Source organism: Sturnira hondurensis, unplaced genomic scaffold (assembly GCF_014824575.4).
Source record: "Sturnira hondurensis isolate 20B ecotype Veracruz unplaced genomic scaffold, ASM1482457v3 Scaffold0000167, whole genome shotgun sequence".
Lineage (NCBI taxonomy): Eukaryota > Metazoa > Chordata > Mammalia > Chiroptera > Phyllostomidae > Sturnira > Sturnira hondurensis.
The window spans coordinates 6145067-6159810 of record NW_028072798.1 but is presented as its reverse complement, the minus strand read 5'-3'; the positions used below and the strand labels follow the sequence as shown (position 1 = coordinate 6159810).

General features: G+C 56.6%; 2 protein-coding genes across 4 annotated transcripts in view; one reads left to right on the top strand and one right to left on the bottom strand.

The window, feature by feature from the left end:
* SYTL3 (synaptotagmin like 3) overlaps window positions 1–14744 on the bottom strand; it is a 94239-nt gene that overhangs the window by 1788 nt on the left and 77707 nt on the right. The gene's annotated exons all lie outside the window — the stretch shown is intronic.
* The window catches only part of EZR (ezrin), a 46841-nt gene that overhangs the window by 29260 nt on the left and 2837 nt on the right, over window positions 1–14744 (top strand). For all 3 annotated transcript variants that reach the window (XM_037057198.1, XM_037057080.1, XM_037057134.1), the window contains exons 5-12: window positions 808–1082; window positions 1717–1800; window positions 1909–2055; window positions 8557–8653; window positions 13030–13193; window positions 13426–13556; window positions 14079–14239; window positions 14563–14655. In XM_037057198.1, coding sequence (XP_036913093.1) covers window positions 808–1082; window positions 1717–1800; window positions 1909–2055; window positions 8557–8653; window positions 13030–13193; window positions 13426–13556; window positions 14079–14239; window positions 14563–14655 — 1152 coding nt within the window. The remainder of the gene's footprint in view (window positions 1–807; window positions 1083–1716; window positions 1801–1908; window positions 2056–8556; window positions 8654–13029; window positions 13194–13425; window positions 13557–14078; window positions 14240–14562; window positions 14656–14744) is intronic.

Here is a 14744-nt window from a genome sequence, read left to right as displayed (position 1 = left end):
CTTCTGCGGGCGGAAGGGGACGGGGCGGAAGGGATGGGGCTGTGGGTTGGGGACTGGGCCCTGGCATTTTCTCCTCTCCACTCAGTCATCGGTGTCAGCGTTTAGGTGACCTTCGGGGTTTTCTCAATGAGGTCGTTAACCGTGTAAACCATGAGTCACCCACTGTTTTGTTAGGACCTGCCACTGCCTCGTGAGAGCCTGTGACAGGTCATGTCCCAACTCTAGAGACCGGATAAGTCCATGAATGATTTTCAAGAAAAGCAGTCAACTAATTTGTTCCCCTCCCCCCAAATTTGGAAAATGTCCCTTTTCCAAACCCCAGCTCTCCACACCATCCCCTCCCACGCGCCCCAAATTATGTAGCCAGTCAGGAGGGCAACTGGAGCTGAGAACGAGGGAGGGGCATGCAGCATTATTAGCAGTGAGTTTCACGGTCCAGGGCTGGACCCGCTGCGGGGACGGAGTCCCGGTTCGAGGGTCGGAAGGGGGGTGTCTCCAAACCGTGAGTTCCCTGGAGTTGATTGCAGTCTCTCTACTAGATCAGGGCTGCACTGAAGGCCTGTGGGTCAGCATCTGGCTGTTGGCTAGACTTCCAGCCACCCGTGGGAGTGGAATAGGACTTTTTCAAATGGCTCTTTTTTTTTTTGTTGTTGTTGTCTTTGCTAAAAAGGTGGCTTTCAGGGTAATACTATCTTTCAAAAAACTAGGCTGAAGGACCCTTTTGAGTCCATGGTTAGAAACCTGGATTTGGGAAGGTGGGTCTTTGTCTTCTGACCTTATAGTGAATGTGTGGCTCTTGTTGTCCAGGTGTCAGCCCAGGAGGTCAGGAAGGAGAATCCTCTCCAGTTCAAGTTCAGGGCCAAGTTCTTCCCTGAAGATGTGTCTGAGGAGCTCATCCAGGACATCACCCAGAAGCTCTTCTTCCTCCAAGTGAAGGAGGGCATCCTCAGTGATGAGATCTACTGCCCTCCCGAGACGGCGGTGCTCCTGGGCTCCTACGCCGTGCAGGCCAAGTTTGGAGACTACAGCAAAGAGACACACAAGTCCGGGTACCTGGGCTCTGAGCGGCTGATCCCCCAGCGGTGAGTTGGTGGCCGGGCCGGGGAGAGGGGGTGGGAAAGCAGCAACAGAAAACAAGGGCTGTGTTGAGGGTGGGCGCCGGCTGTTTCCTTGTCTGCGTGTTGGCGGTCACATGCTCTGGCCACCTGCAGGCACTGACCCAACACAGCGACTGTCCTACGGCAGCAGTGGCCCATCTGCTTGGTCAGGGCCTGACCCACGCAGGGAAGGGGCCACACCTCGTGGGAGCTAAAGAGGGACTGCGGTAGTTGAGGGTCTTCTGAAGCAGTCACATTTCTCTTGGTCTCGCGGTTTCAGTCTTCATGATGTGGAGTAATCTGGCCCCTGATAAGTCTGTTTTTATTCACAGTTGGTCCCATAAATTGCCCCTTTGGGCAGAAGAGGCCTCTTAAAGGAAAATGCCCTTTTACATTTTTTTCTAGCAGGACTGGGTGTGCAATGTTCCCAATTCGAAATCATCCAGGTTCTTGGTTGTCATCAGTGTGCGGTGGCCTGTGGGGAGGTAGAGGTGGGGGTGCTTCGTGGTGATTTTATCCAAAGGAAAAGCCGAGATTTGCATGAGGGTGGGCGGCGGCTGTCACTCGCCTCTCACGGCCCTTTGGGGTGACGGGCCATTCCCTCTTCCTTTGCGATCAGAGTCATGGACCAGCACAAGCTCACCAGGGACCAGTGGGAGGACCGCATCCAGGTGTGGCACGCGGAGCACCGCGGGATGCTCAAGTGAGTGCTGGCTGGCCCCCGTCCCCGCCCCCGCCCCGCGCATTGCAGAGGCTGCTCCGGGCATCACCACGCACAGGAACGTGACCCATGTTTCTTCTCCCCAACTAGAGACAGCGCAATGCTGGAGTATCTGAAGATTGCCCAAGACCTGGAAATGTACGGAATCAACTATTTTGAGATAAAAAATAAGAAAGGAACAGACCTCTGGCTTGGAGTGGATGCCCTTGGACTAAATATTTATGAGAAAGATGATAAGTGAGTTGGACTTTATAACTACCTTCAGTTGGTGGGGGAGGCCGTGGTAGCTACGAGTGCGGGCTACTTTTGCGGCATTTATCCGGCAGCTCACAGGCCCCGCGTGGGGCCTCAAGGGCTTTTCGGCTGTGATGTGGCCACCCTGGAGGTGGGCTCAGAGCTGTGCGCTGTTGCTCTCCTGTCACCGTGGCCGCCTCCCTGGTGCATGTAGCATGTGCTGAGGGGTCCAGCGGGGAGACCACCAGGGTCGGCGACCCCAGCCCCACCCACACACAGGCAGCCTGGCAGTGCTGGGCGGCAGGAGGTTTGTGCTAATCCAACCAAGACTGTTCCTGGTGCTGTCAGAAACCGCCTCCCTCTGCAGACAGTAGCCTTTGTGTGCGGAAAGTGGAGCCCAGACTCTGGAACCCTGGGGGGTATCCCGTGGCCCCAGGGTGGTTCTTCTGTCGGGGACAAAGCCAGCAGGTGAGAGTCCGAGGGGGCCTCCCCTTGACTTGCTGTGCCCGCCCCTGTGGTGGCCGACACCGACTTAGGCCTTGTTTCTGCCAAGAAGCTGAGCACACAGAAAAAAATCCTGGTTCAGTGAAGGCAAGCTCTCTGGGGTGACTCCTCGAGCTCAGAGGCTAAGCCAAAGTTCTGGATCTTTCCCATCGGGAGCTGCCCTGTCTTTTTTGGGACGAGATGGGAGAGGCTCCTTATTGTCCCTGGAAGGTCCCAGCAGGCCTGGCCGAGTGGGGTGGGGTCCTGCTCCCATGATCTCGGGGCAGAGCAGCCCAGCATTCCGGCACCTTCACAGGCCCCTACACCCAGTGTGGAGCCCAGGCAAGGCTGCTGCCCTGGGCTCCCCTCCCGGCTTGCTGCGCCTCCAAGTCCCATCGGCTCTCCCGCACATCCTGCTTGTGCCCCACCTGCCCCACCTGTGGCTCCCCCCACACCCCGGGCCCCCACCAAAGCCCCTCTCTGGCATTCATGAGGGGCATAGCCCTGCTTTTGACACATGACTCTGCATAAAGAATATCTGTATGCCCCGCCATGTGTATTCTTGCCAGAACCCAGAAAGCAGATACAGTCATTTGGGCAGGGGCCTGGATCCAGCTGTCCTAAACCCACCACCCAGGGCCCAGATTAGTCAGTGGTGGGCCTGGGCCCTGCCAGGAGGATCCCAGCCAAGCACCGTGGGCTTGTCAGGGAATCCCAGGAGATCTTCTGGTACCTGGGAGTGAGTCCCGGGGAGCGGGAGGTGGTGGCTGGTTTGCAGGGCCCTGTCTGGGAGCCGAGCGCAGGGATTATATGTGGGAAACTGCCTTTTCTTTGAACTCCTTTCTCCAGTGACCAGATTTTGTAACCCAACCATGACCAGGGCCGTCCCAACAGGTTTTTCAAGTTACAGGGAATGGCCGCAGGAACTTGCTGATGTCAACCTGTAACTGCCCCCAGCCCACACAAATGTGGGTTTTTTCCAATTAAAATTGGAGCTGCATGGCTCCTTCCACCCTCCTCATGTACCCCTTGCCCCAGTTCAGCAGTGACATGGCAGTCCCTTCAAAGGGGTTTCTCCCCACAGAAAATGCTGGCCCATGGGACCAGCCCCCACCCACCCACCTACCTGCCACTGTGGAGGAAGGCATCCCTGTCCATTGTGAAAAAAACACTCAAGCAGACATTCACTTGCCCAATGGGCCCAGTGTCTCCCTTTAAGCAAATATTGACAACTGGTTACCAGGATCAGCAGGGGCTGTGACTCAGGTCTGAGGAATGCCGTGACAACTCCTAGCCATTCAGTGGTGACTTACCACCCTTAGCAGGGCTCAGAGGGCGGCGTTGGGAGTCTGTGCCCCACACCTGNTTCTCCCCACAGAAAATGCTGGCCCATGGGACCAGCCCCCACCCACCCACCTACCTCCCACTGTGGAGGAAGGCATCCCTGTCCATTGTGAAAAAAACACTCAAGCAGACATTCACTTGCCCAATGGGCCTAGTGTCTCCCTTTAAGCAAATATTGACAACTGGTTACCAGGATCAGCAGGGGCTGTGACTCAGGTCTGAGGAATGCCGTGACAACTCCTAGCCATTCAGTGGTGACTTACCACCCTTAGCAGGGCTCAGAGGGCGGCGTTGGGAGTCTGTGCCCCACACCTGCCTCTGGGCTGGGGTCGGCTCTCCTTCCCCCTGTGTAACGTACAGTGGGGTCCAGCCCGCTCCACCACCCCAGGCCTTTTCTTGATGTTTTAAATAACAATTTTCAAACAACTTGCACAATGGAAAGGATTTTATAGCAAACACCATATGCCCGCCGCCAGGGTCCATCTGTGGGTGTCTCCCTTGCTTGTCTCCCACCCACTGCACCCTTGGGCCCTCCCTCCCTCTCTCAGACATGGTTCCAAGTAAAATTGCAGGCATCTGCATACTGCCTGAGAAATGCACATTATTTCCTAGAGTGCAGTGGGTTTCGTTCTTCATTTGATGTAAAGTTTAAATGCAACGAAATACACAGTTCTTAGGTGTTTGTGGACTGAGTTTGTACAAACACAAATGCCTGTGAAATCCAGCCTCCTATCCAGATGTAGAAGGACATTGTCATCGCCCTGGGGGCCTTTTTTGAACTCGTACACTGTTGATTTTGAAGTCATTTCAGACTTTCCAAAGGTTTCAGAAATTGCAAGCACAAAGGAGCCTTATAGGCCCTTCGCCCAGCTTCCCCAAACGGTCACAGGAAGCGGCACTGGTGGGAGCCTGCTGACCCCCTGCAGCCCGCGTCGCTGTGGTAGTCCGTTGTCCACTGGCTTCCTTCTTGCCCCGGATCCCCCCTGGCACAGCATCCATGCTGATTTAGCATGCCTCCCAGTCTCCTGCCATCAGGAACGGTTCCTGAATCTGTCTGCCTTGTCTGTCCGTCTGTCCGTCTGTCATGACCTGGATGCTTCTGAAAAGTACTGACTATTGACTATGTAGAAAGTGCCCAGCTTGAATCTTTTTTCCTCACAATTACATTCCCATTTTGCACTCCGGACGAGGACCCCGAGGGCGTGCAGTCCGTCCTGTGTGCCCCTCTGGGGCCTGTGCGGCAGCAGGCCTCGTTCCCGGTGGTGCCAACTCTGACCCCGATCCAGGCGGTGCCTTCAGGCTCCTCCTCACAAAGTTGCTACCCTTCCCTTCCGTACTGACGAGTACGTTCGGGGAAGGCACGTTGGAGCTATAAGTGTCCTGGTTTCTGTGCTTTCATCTGTTAACACTAGCACCCTTGGTGGTTCTTGCATGAAACAGTTATCCCTCTGGTGTTTGGGAAGTGTTGATTTAAAAGAACTCATTCCTGTTATGTGTGTTATTGGAATTCTAATGCAAAGAGACTGTTTCTCTTCATTTCTCTTAGTTATTTCTGTTCATTCAGCGTGGACTCATGGATATTCGTTTTATCCTCTATAAGCTGACACTTTGTTGCTCAAATTGTTTGAGACTCGCCTTTACAAGCTCTCTTGCATTGTCTGCCGCACCCTTTTGATATGACCCCTCACGTCTGGGGGACTCTTTTCTTTTTTACTTCAGAATATTTCAGCATCGTCTTGTACTTTTCCCTGCTTCAGGCCTGGAACCATCTATTTCTCGAAAGAGCTCTTGCCTCTATGATTTAAGAATCTCAATTTTCTATTTTTATTTTTTAAAGACTTTATTTATTTTCTTTTAGAGAGAAGAGAAGGGAGGGAAAAGAGAGGGAGAGAAACAACAGTGTGAGTCCATCCATCCGCTGCCTCTCCCACGCCCCCAACCAGGGACCCGGCCCACAGCCCAGGCACGTACCCTGACTGGGAATCAAACTGGCGACCTTTCGGTTCACAGGTTAGCGCTCAGTCCACTGAGCCACACCAGCCAGGGTTCACTTTTTCTGATGTGTGGCCTAAGCAATGAGAGAGTCAATATAAATCCTTTAGAAGTGGCCCGGCTGGTGTGGCTCAGTGGATTGAGCACTGGCCTGAAAATGAGGGGATCACCTGTTTGATTCCCTGTTGGGGCACATGCCTGGGTTTTGGGCTGGTGAGGGGCATGAGAGAGGCAACCACACACTGATGTTTCTCTACCTCTCTCCCTCCCTTTTCCACTCTAGAAATAAAGTCTTTTTAAAAAAATCCTTTAGAAATCTTCTCTGTGGGTCCTTCTCTGTTCAGACCCTATGGGTGAACTCTTTCTTTAAAGAGGAAGGAAATCCTTGTAGAGTTTAATTTCCTAACTGTGGTCGAGAACTAAAGGAGGTTCCTGGACCCGCTCTGAGTCAGAGCGCCCTGCTGAGTCCTCGTGTTTCCACACCACAGTGGAGCGTGTGAACGAATGGCTGTGAGCAGTGAACTGAGCTCTCGAAAAGACAAACCAAACCCTCCAGACACGCCAGAAAGCAGGAGGCTGGAGGCCACAGTGACAGGACACCCAGCCCTGGAGAGAAGGGTGCCCGTCTGCCAGAGGGGCCACGTGTTCCTGGGTCGGAAACCATTCATTTTTGAGACCCAAGAGAAGGTTCTCGCCTCTTCAGAGGTTTGGGGGTTGACTGTATGGCTGAGAATCGAGCAGCTGTCCTGTAGGCCCTCTGTGGTCATGCGTGTGGCTCCCGTGTTTTGGAGGGCAGTACCCCGAAACAGCAGGGGTCTTCCTGACGTCCTGGTGTAGCCCCTATGTGTTGAGGATGCAGGTGGGCAGGGCAGGGCCAGGTGGGGGCCTGAGTTTCTTCCCAGTGCCCAGGGCCCTTTCAACAAGGTTACCTCTTGAAAAACTCTTTACATTCCCTACCTGAGGTGAGAATGCCACAGCACACTCCCCACGTGAGTGTTAAGTGTGAGGAAGCGTGTCGGCCAGGTGGGCCTCAGTGGGCGTCGAAATCCTGTAGGACAGGACCCTCAAAAGGATTTGGTACTTAACACCAGAACCGCCACCCAGGCAGCGCCCTGGGTCATTGCCCCAGCTGTGTGTGTGAGATCGCTGTGTCCCAGAAGGGCCATCCGTCGGGCTTAGATGGTTTCTCCGGCGGTCAGAGGCTGCCCCTCACCCAGCGCACACACCCTGCTGTGACGTGGCTTCTGTTGTCACAGCAAGGCCTTCATGACCCCTCGGACTTTTCGTAACACGTGTTGGTGGCAGAAGGTTCCTGCCACCCTGCCGTTTTCCAAATTGGAGGTTTTTCCAGATGCAAGTGGCATCTGGGCAGGGACCATTTCGACGCAGCGTCTCGGAGTGGCGGTGCGAGGAGGGTCTGTGTTCCTTCGGGAACAGTGCCCGTGGGGGACGAGCCAAGAGAATGGGGTGTTGGGAGGGAAGCACAGCAATGCGGTCTTCAGACAGTGCGGCGGACCTCCCTGGGAAGGCTGATCGGAATGCCAGCGTCTCAGCCAGCCGTGGGCGGCTCCCGAGCACGCAGGACCGCCCTGGGGCCTCATGAGGCATGCGTGGTCGGTCAGTCTAGGACACACGGGAAGGTGACGTGGGAAGGGAAACACGCATCGCGAAGAAGCAAAGGAGCAGAATCCATTGCAAGTCCTCAGCTCATAAGGAAGGCACGGCCGTGAATGTGGACGCACCCAATGCCAGAGCACCTAACTGTGCCAACCCCACTTTCAGCAGTGGATGCATCACTCAGCAGAAAGCCAACAAGGAGACGGTGGATTTGAACTTCACCGAGCCCTTTTCCGTTTCTGTCACCAAGCAGCCGCTCGCAGTACAGCACGTGTCTTTGCCACAAGAAAGCATACCTGCCTGGCTTTGGGAGAGCTGAATGATAACACGAGGACTTAAATAGTACGAGGAGAGTCATTGTGCAGCCTAAGAAGCAGCAGGCTGAGAGGGGGAGATTGGAAGGGGAGAGAGTGAGCAGGCCGCCGGGCGAGGGGCCCACGTGGGTGGGGAAGCGGGAGGGCGTGCCTTCTCAGCACCTCGGCTACTGTGCATGGCAAGGGTGGGTCGAGCCAGACATGGGCTAGGTTGGGCGGCTCTTGGGTGCTAAGCTGAGGACTACAGATTTCACCTGGTAGAAACCGGGGAGAGGGGGTAGACATCTTTGAAGCGGGAAACAGACTGACCGAAAGAAACGTTAATTGGACAAGGAGCTTGGCCGGGCTGGCTACCTGCACCTGAGAGGCGGGCGTAGGGTGGCGGTGTGCAAGTGGCCTGCAGAGACGGCCCAGAGAGACGTCTCAGACCAAGTGTGCACAAACGTGCATGGCCAGGAGGCGAGCCGGCCTCAAGGTTCCAAGCCAGGGTGACTGGACATGGTGTGGCACCCAAAACTGAGGCGGGCTCAGCAAATGGGAATGCGTGGAGTGTCCTAGGGCCTGAACCTTGGGAACGGCCTCCTGACTTGGCTGGGATGGGTGGGGACTACGCGGTAATGAGTGTAATGGATGTTGTGCTTCCTGGGCCAGCATTATACTGTTTAAAACCGAACAACAGAACACCTGAGCATGGATTTGCAAACCTCTCGTAGCCAGTGCAAGCGCTCCTAACCACCTGCCTTTTTAACCTCAGGTTGACCCCAAAGATTGGCTTCCCGTGGAGTGAAATCAGGAACATCTCCTTCAATGACAAAAAGTTCGTCATTAAGCCCATCGACAAGAAGGCGCCTGTAAGTTCATACGGAGCCTCCCTGGGAGGGGCCGGCGATGCTCGGAGTTGTGTGCGGGTGTGCGGGTGCACGTGTTTATCTGGGGAATTGCCAGCGGGTCACACAGCGAGGGTCAAGGACCTCTTGTGACACTGTGGTGGGAGGCTGTTGCGGAGGCCAGGTCATCTGTTAAAAGCTAGTTGACCGTCACCTGTTGTCAGAGATCTTCATTCCTCAGGACTGCGCCGCCGCGGCCTGGGGTTCCTGTGGCATCTCTCCGGCACCTGCCTGGAGCGTGGGTGGTGATGACCCGCAGCCTCAGGCCCACTGTGACCCCCAGAGTGGACCTGCCACTTTGCCCATCCAGGCTCTGGAGGGTCAGACCCAAGCCCCCACAGCCCCGGCACCTCGGCTGCCTTTCTCGTGCGGACATAGCCTCTGGTTTTCTCTGACCCCTTGGCCCTCCGAGTGATCTTCACATAAGCACCTTCCCGTGGGTGCCGGGGTCCGGAGGTGGGACCAGAGGGCCGTCACCCTGGGAGCGTTCGCTGGACACGAGGCTTCTTGTCCTGGAGCTTGAAGAACACGGTGTGTTTGCTGGTGGCCGCAAAGGCTGCTGCATTGTGGGAGTTCACTTTGGTGTCAGTATTTGTTCTCCTAACACAATTTCAGCCTTTCGTTGCTCGGATTTCTCTCTCTCTCTCTTTCTTTCTCTCTTTCTCTCTCTCTCTCTCTCTCTCTTTCTCTTTCTTTCTCTCTCTCTCCCCCACCCCCTCTCTCCCCCCCCCTCTCCCCCCACCCCCTCTCTCCCCCTCCCCCCCTCCCCCCTCCTCTAGTGTGGGGGAACGGTGAGGAGTTTGTTTTCTAACCAGAAATCTGGTTCTTAACAAAAATTGCCACTTGATAAATTCTGTTACCCTCTTCAGAAAGTCTTGTCTTTTCTGGTGAAAATGTTCCCTGCTCTTAGCGAACCCCTCGCCCCCCGCCCGTGGGCAGCCGCGCAGACAGTTAAAGCGACAACTGCATCTTGCACAGACTCCCGAGCGCCGTGATGCCGGGGCGCATCCCACAGTGCCACGAGCAGCCGGCGTGAGGTCGGGTGGTTAGGAGGGCCAGGGCACCCAGCGGCCCTGGGGGCTGCCCTCTGCTCAGGGATATACAGTGCTGATTTTTCAGTCTTTTTTTAAAAATTTGACTGACAGAAGCAGGAATTCTAGACTATGCTTTCTAAGAATTAAATTGTTGTTTCAAGTTGAAGTAAGTTTAGCTTTTGCAAAGCAAAGACGGTTGGAATGCCTCCGGGTGAGGCAGCCAGTGTGCTCTGGCTGCAGAGGGTCCTGTGTGCGGCCATCATGTAAAGGGGAACACGGAGAGGAGCGTGTGCTGGTTGCCCACGTGTGCATGTGGGCCCGAGGCCAGGACGGCCTGAACAGGACGGGCCCCATCCTCGTGAAGTTTCCATTCTCCGGGAGGAGGAGGATGGAAACAAGGAGATCAAGTCGTGTGCTCTTGGGCAGTGACTGTGACGCTGCAGCTGGGATTAAATCGTAAACCAGGGCATTTGCTGGTTAAAGGACACGTGGGACCAGGGACAGTGTGATCGCTTCAGGTGTCTGGGTCGTGTAGGCCCCACTGAGGAGGCAGCCTTCGCTCCGGCTCCCTGTGAGCGTCACACCTCCTGAGGGGTGTGACGGGAGCAGCTGGTGAGGGACTGCGTCCTTGGACTGCATCCTCTGCACCTCACAGGTGGCCTCAGTCTTTTGCCTGGGGCAATAGAAAGTCATATTTCTAAGTTTAAGTTTTTCCCTAGAAGCTGAAAAGGAAACCCCAGAGGCCTAGTGGGCTGGTGTTCCTCTTCTCTTTGCACGTGCCACCCCCATCCCCCACTGCACCCACACTTTCTGCAGGCCCCCCACCCCAGTGGGCCATCGTGCCGACCAGGCCCCGCAAGCAGGTGGCTCCCTGGGAGCTGGGTCCTCCTCCCTGCCAGCCTGCACGCTGCAGTGTAGGCCGTGTTCTGACCCCTGTGGCGGGACCTCAAATATCGTGACGGTTCCCAGCCTGCCCCGGTCGCTCTGGCCGGGGCAGAGACCTCGTGGGCCAGGCAGAAGGCTCTTGGCACCGAACTGTCTAGCAGCTTTTGAAATGTCTGAGGAATGAAAACTTAATATTTGACTGTGAGCAGCTCTGCACTCAGCTTCTTTCTCCATGACCTTTGTCCCCACCCCTGATCCATGGGCCAGGGAGCCCCTGGATGGGGCCCAGGGTGGGGGACCATCCTAGGAGTTCCTCTCGACACTTCTTGACCCTCTCCAAGGTTGCTTCAGGTTCGTTTCCTCGAACATTGCTCACGCCTACAGTTTCCATTTTTAAGATGTTTGTTCTCTGCCGGGTTCAGAAGGCCGGTCGCGGGTCACACCTGTGCTGTGATTTTGCAAAAGGACGTTGGCTAGACACTTGGATTTAGACACTTCTAATCATTAATGTCAGCTTGTAGCTTTTAACTTGAGGTCAGAAGCTGTCCTTCTGGGGCAGTCTGTGCGAAGCTCCCTCCCCGCCGTCTGCAGGGTTCGTCTCTGCGAGATGAGATGCCGGGAAGGGGTGTCACCTGCAGCTCCTCTCTCTCGATTTTTTTTAGACCGACTTTTTTCTACAGAGGAGTTGCTGCCGTCAGCTTCCTCCTTGCCTTGCTGGTGCTCTGGAGGCACAGTCGGGACCCCGTTGGGTGGTGCACCTGTCTCTGCCATGGAAACAGCCTTGTTTTCTCGCGTGTTGAGAGATGGGTGGGTAATAAAGAGGCCTGCTTTTTCCAGCTCGGCAGATGCCTCCCTGGGAAACCCGATGACTTAATGACAAGGTGTGAAACCCCAGGGAGAACCCCACCCAGGAAGTCGTAGGCTCTCGTGCTTGACAGTCTCTCTCCCTAGCATTTCTGGGGCAAATGGAAAGAGCCAGCAGCCAAGTAGGTCCTTCCTGGGTGTGTGGGTGAGCCAGTCTGCACGTATCTGCAGGTTTCCAAGGTTGCAGTGGGCCGTGTTGCTCTGCGCCTTTGATTCAGCCACTTGTGCCCTGGCCCAGTGGCCAGCACCCCGACGGGAAGGCCCACCGTTGGAAAGAGAAAGGGAAAAGGAAGAGGAAGCATGCAGGCATTTTAAATGACTTTCGGCAGGAGTTTCTACATCATATTCTCCTCTCTGTCACCTGTTGATCACAGTGGCAGCAAGGACCCACCCTCGATGTCATCCGTGTCTTGGACCTCTGTGGTCACTAGTCATGCAGTTCTTGGAGTGGCCTTTCTCTTTTTAAAGGAGCTTCTCTGGTAGCCAGTTCGTAGGGCAGCCAGCCACCCGGGCGAGCATTTGTGTGCCAGCCAGCTGTGTCACGCCAGACACCATTCTGAGGGGTGATCTGGCCCCATCACAATGGCCCCGTTAGGTAGCTGTCACCCCTGTTGTAGAGTTGAAGGCACTGAGGCTCGGCGACTAAGTGCCTCACTCTGGGTCCTGGGGCTTAGATGTGGCGGTGCCGCATGAGCTGCCTGTCGCCTGGCAGCCGTTCACTGAGCGCTGGTGCTCCCGGAGCACTGGCGCGGTCGGGGACACGGACGAGTGAATGCGGGCCTGTCCTCGGTGGGGCTGACTGCCTGGTGGGACAGAGTGCCAGCAACACCACGGCTGGCACCGAAGGTAAGGGCAGCAGGCACAGAAGAAGGGCCATCTTACCGTGCGAGGAGAGGAGGTCAGGAAAGCAGGTGTGGAGGTGCCTTAATGTCATCTCGTGGCGGTGCTGTGTCCTCAGGGACTTGGCATTGGATGTGACATTCTAACCAGGAAGGGCTGTTCAGGGAAATGTCTATGGGTTTAGAAGGGCACAGGGTAGGTGAACTGGGTTAGGCTGGGGCCAGAGGGGTGGTCTTCACGTGGCCCAGGCCACAGTGTTTGAACCTGGCCCCAGTGCAAACAGGATGGCATTGAGGTCCCAAGGTCGCCTGATCCATATGCCAGTAGCAGTAGGAGGCGGCAGGTTGAGGCAGAGGAGACGGGAAGCTCAGTAGGAGAACTTGGCAGCAGTCCAGGCAGGAACCGGGGCTGTGGCTGCCGGACTCGGGGACCCTGGGCTTCCCAGGGGTGCACAGCCCTCGCTGTGGGGCTTTGCTTCCACATGTGTGCCCATGCACACCCACACACATGCATGCCCACGCACACCTCCCTGTGCTTGTCCCATGGCACCCAGAGTGGGCACTGCTGGCATCTTGTCCCTTGGGGCTGGTGGGTCTATGTAGAAGCCTCTTCCGCCTGTTCTGGGCTCCGAGGATTCTCCTGGAAACAGCATCCAGCTCTGTGTGCAGCCGGGTTTGGAAGCAGGGGCACCGAGTCAGTGCCCATTTTCTGCTGCAGGACTTTGTGTTCTACGCGCCCCGCCTGCGCATCAACAAGCGGATCCTGCAGCTTTGCATGGGGAACCACGAGCTGTACATGCGCCGCAGGAAGCCTGACACCATCGAGGTGCAGCAGATGAAGGCCCAGGCCCGGGAGGAGAAGCACCAGAAGCAGATGGAGCGGTGAGTGGGCTGTGGGTGGCAGAGCCCGGGGTGGGAGCACTCGAGGGAGTAGGGGACAGCAGGTGGCCAAGAAGCAGCTGCTCCTTCTGACGGCTGCGGTGGAGATGGGCTGCCTTCAGGCCGGTGGCAGCTGGGAATGTCACTGGGATGGCTGCGTATTGCCGCATGTCCGCAGCACACGACTGTGCCCAGTCTAACCCCCACACCACCCCCCGTGCCCTCCCTGGAACAGGCAGCAGCTGGAGAACGAGAAGAAGAGGAGAGAAACTGTGGAGAGAGAGAAAGAGCAGATGATGCGGGAGAAGGAGGAGCTGATGCTCAGGCTCCAGGACTACGAGCAGAAAACCAAGAAAGCGGAGAAAGGTGGGCCCATGCTCTCCCACGGCAGACCTCCGGACGGGCGGGGTGCACACGCACCGCCAGGGCGAGTGCCCACCCAGTGTGGCGGCCAGAACAGAGACTTGTAGAGAGACGGGACCGGACCATAGTGGGTGTTGGGGTTGGAGATGGTTCTGGACTTCGTTGCCATCTGTGTGAAGTGCTTTGTGGGCGTTATCTTTTTAAACGTTCCTTCAGCCCCAGGTGGTGAGTGCTGAGTTGTCCCCTTTTCCTTAAGGGGATGTTAAGCTTTAGCAGGTAGAGTAGGTTGCCTGAGATCCCAAGGCATGGAGTGAGTGCCCGGCAGGGGGACAGGGCCGGGCATGGCAAGCACTGTGCCCTGTAAACACAGAGGACAGGGGTGCAAGGTTCCGTCACCCTGAGATTCAGTCCACCACCCCTGCCCCCACCCAATGCCCCCTCTCCCCCCAGCCCTGACCGCTGGGCGTTGGGACGGGACTGCAGGTCAGTGGCTGGTGTGAGCAGTTCTGGTGCTGTCCCCTCCAGAGCTCCAGGACCAGATTCAGAGGGCCTTGCAGCTGGAGGAGGAGCGGAAGCGTGCGCAGGAGGAGGCTGAGCGCCTGGAGTCCGACCGCCTGGCAGCCCTGCGTGCCAAGGAGGAGCTGGAGAGGCAGGCGGCAGATCAGATAAAGAGCCAGGAGCAGCTGGTAAGGAGTCCCCCTGGGTTTCACGGTGCTGAATTATGGAGGTGCGGCCTCTGGGGACTGAAAAAGTGACACCTGCCTGACCATGATTTCTGTCTGGGCTGTAAAGTGATCTGCCTGCCCGTGTCACGTCGCTGGCGGGGAGGGGCCCTGCTGGTGGCTGGGCCTGGGCAGCCCTAGTGGTCAGGGAGGGAGTGGCCTCTGACCCGCGGGTGGGCGGGCCGCAGGGAAAGCGAGGGACTTGGCCATATGAGGGAGGCCGTTCATTCAGAAATGGCCTCTGTTGAAAGCAGTCCAGAAATCATTTTAGCTTCGCCTCTTCCCAGGCTGCGGAGCTTGCGGAGTACACCGCCAAGATCGCCCTCCTGGAGGAGGCGCGCAGGCGCAAGGAGGACGAGGTCGAGGAGTGGCAACACCGGGTGAGTGACAGCAGAGCTTCGGGTGCACCGCCCACAGGCCGGTGGGGGCGGGGCCAAGCCCCGGCCTGCACTAGACTGGCAGGGCGCAT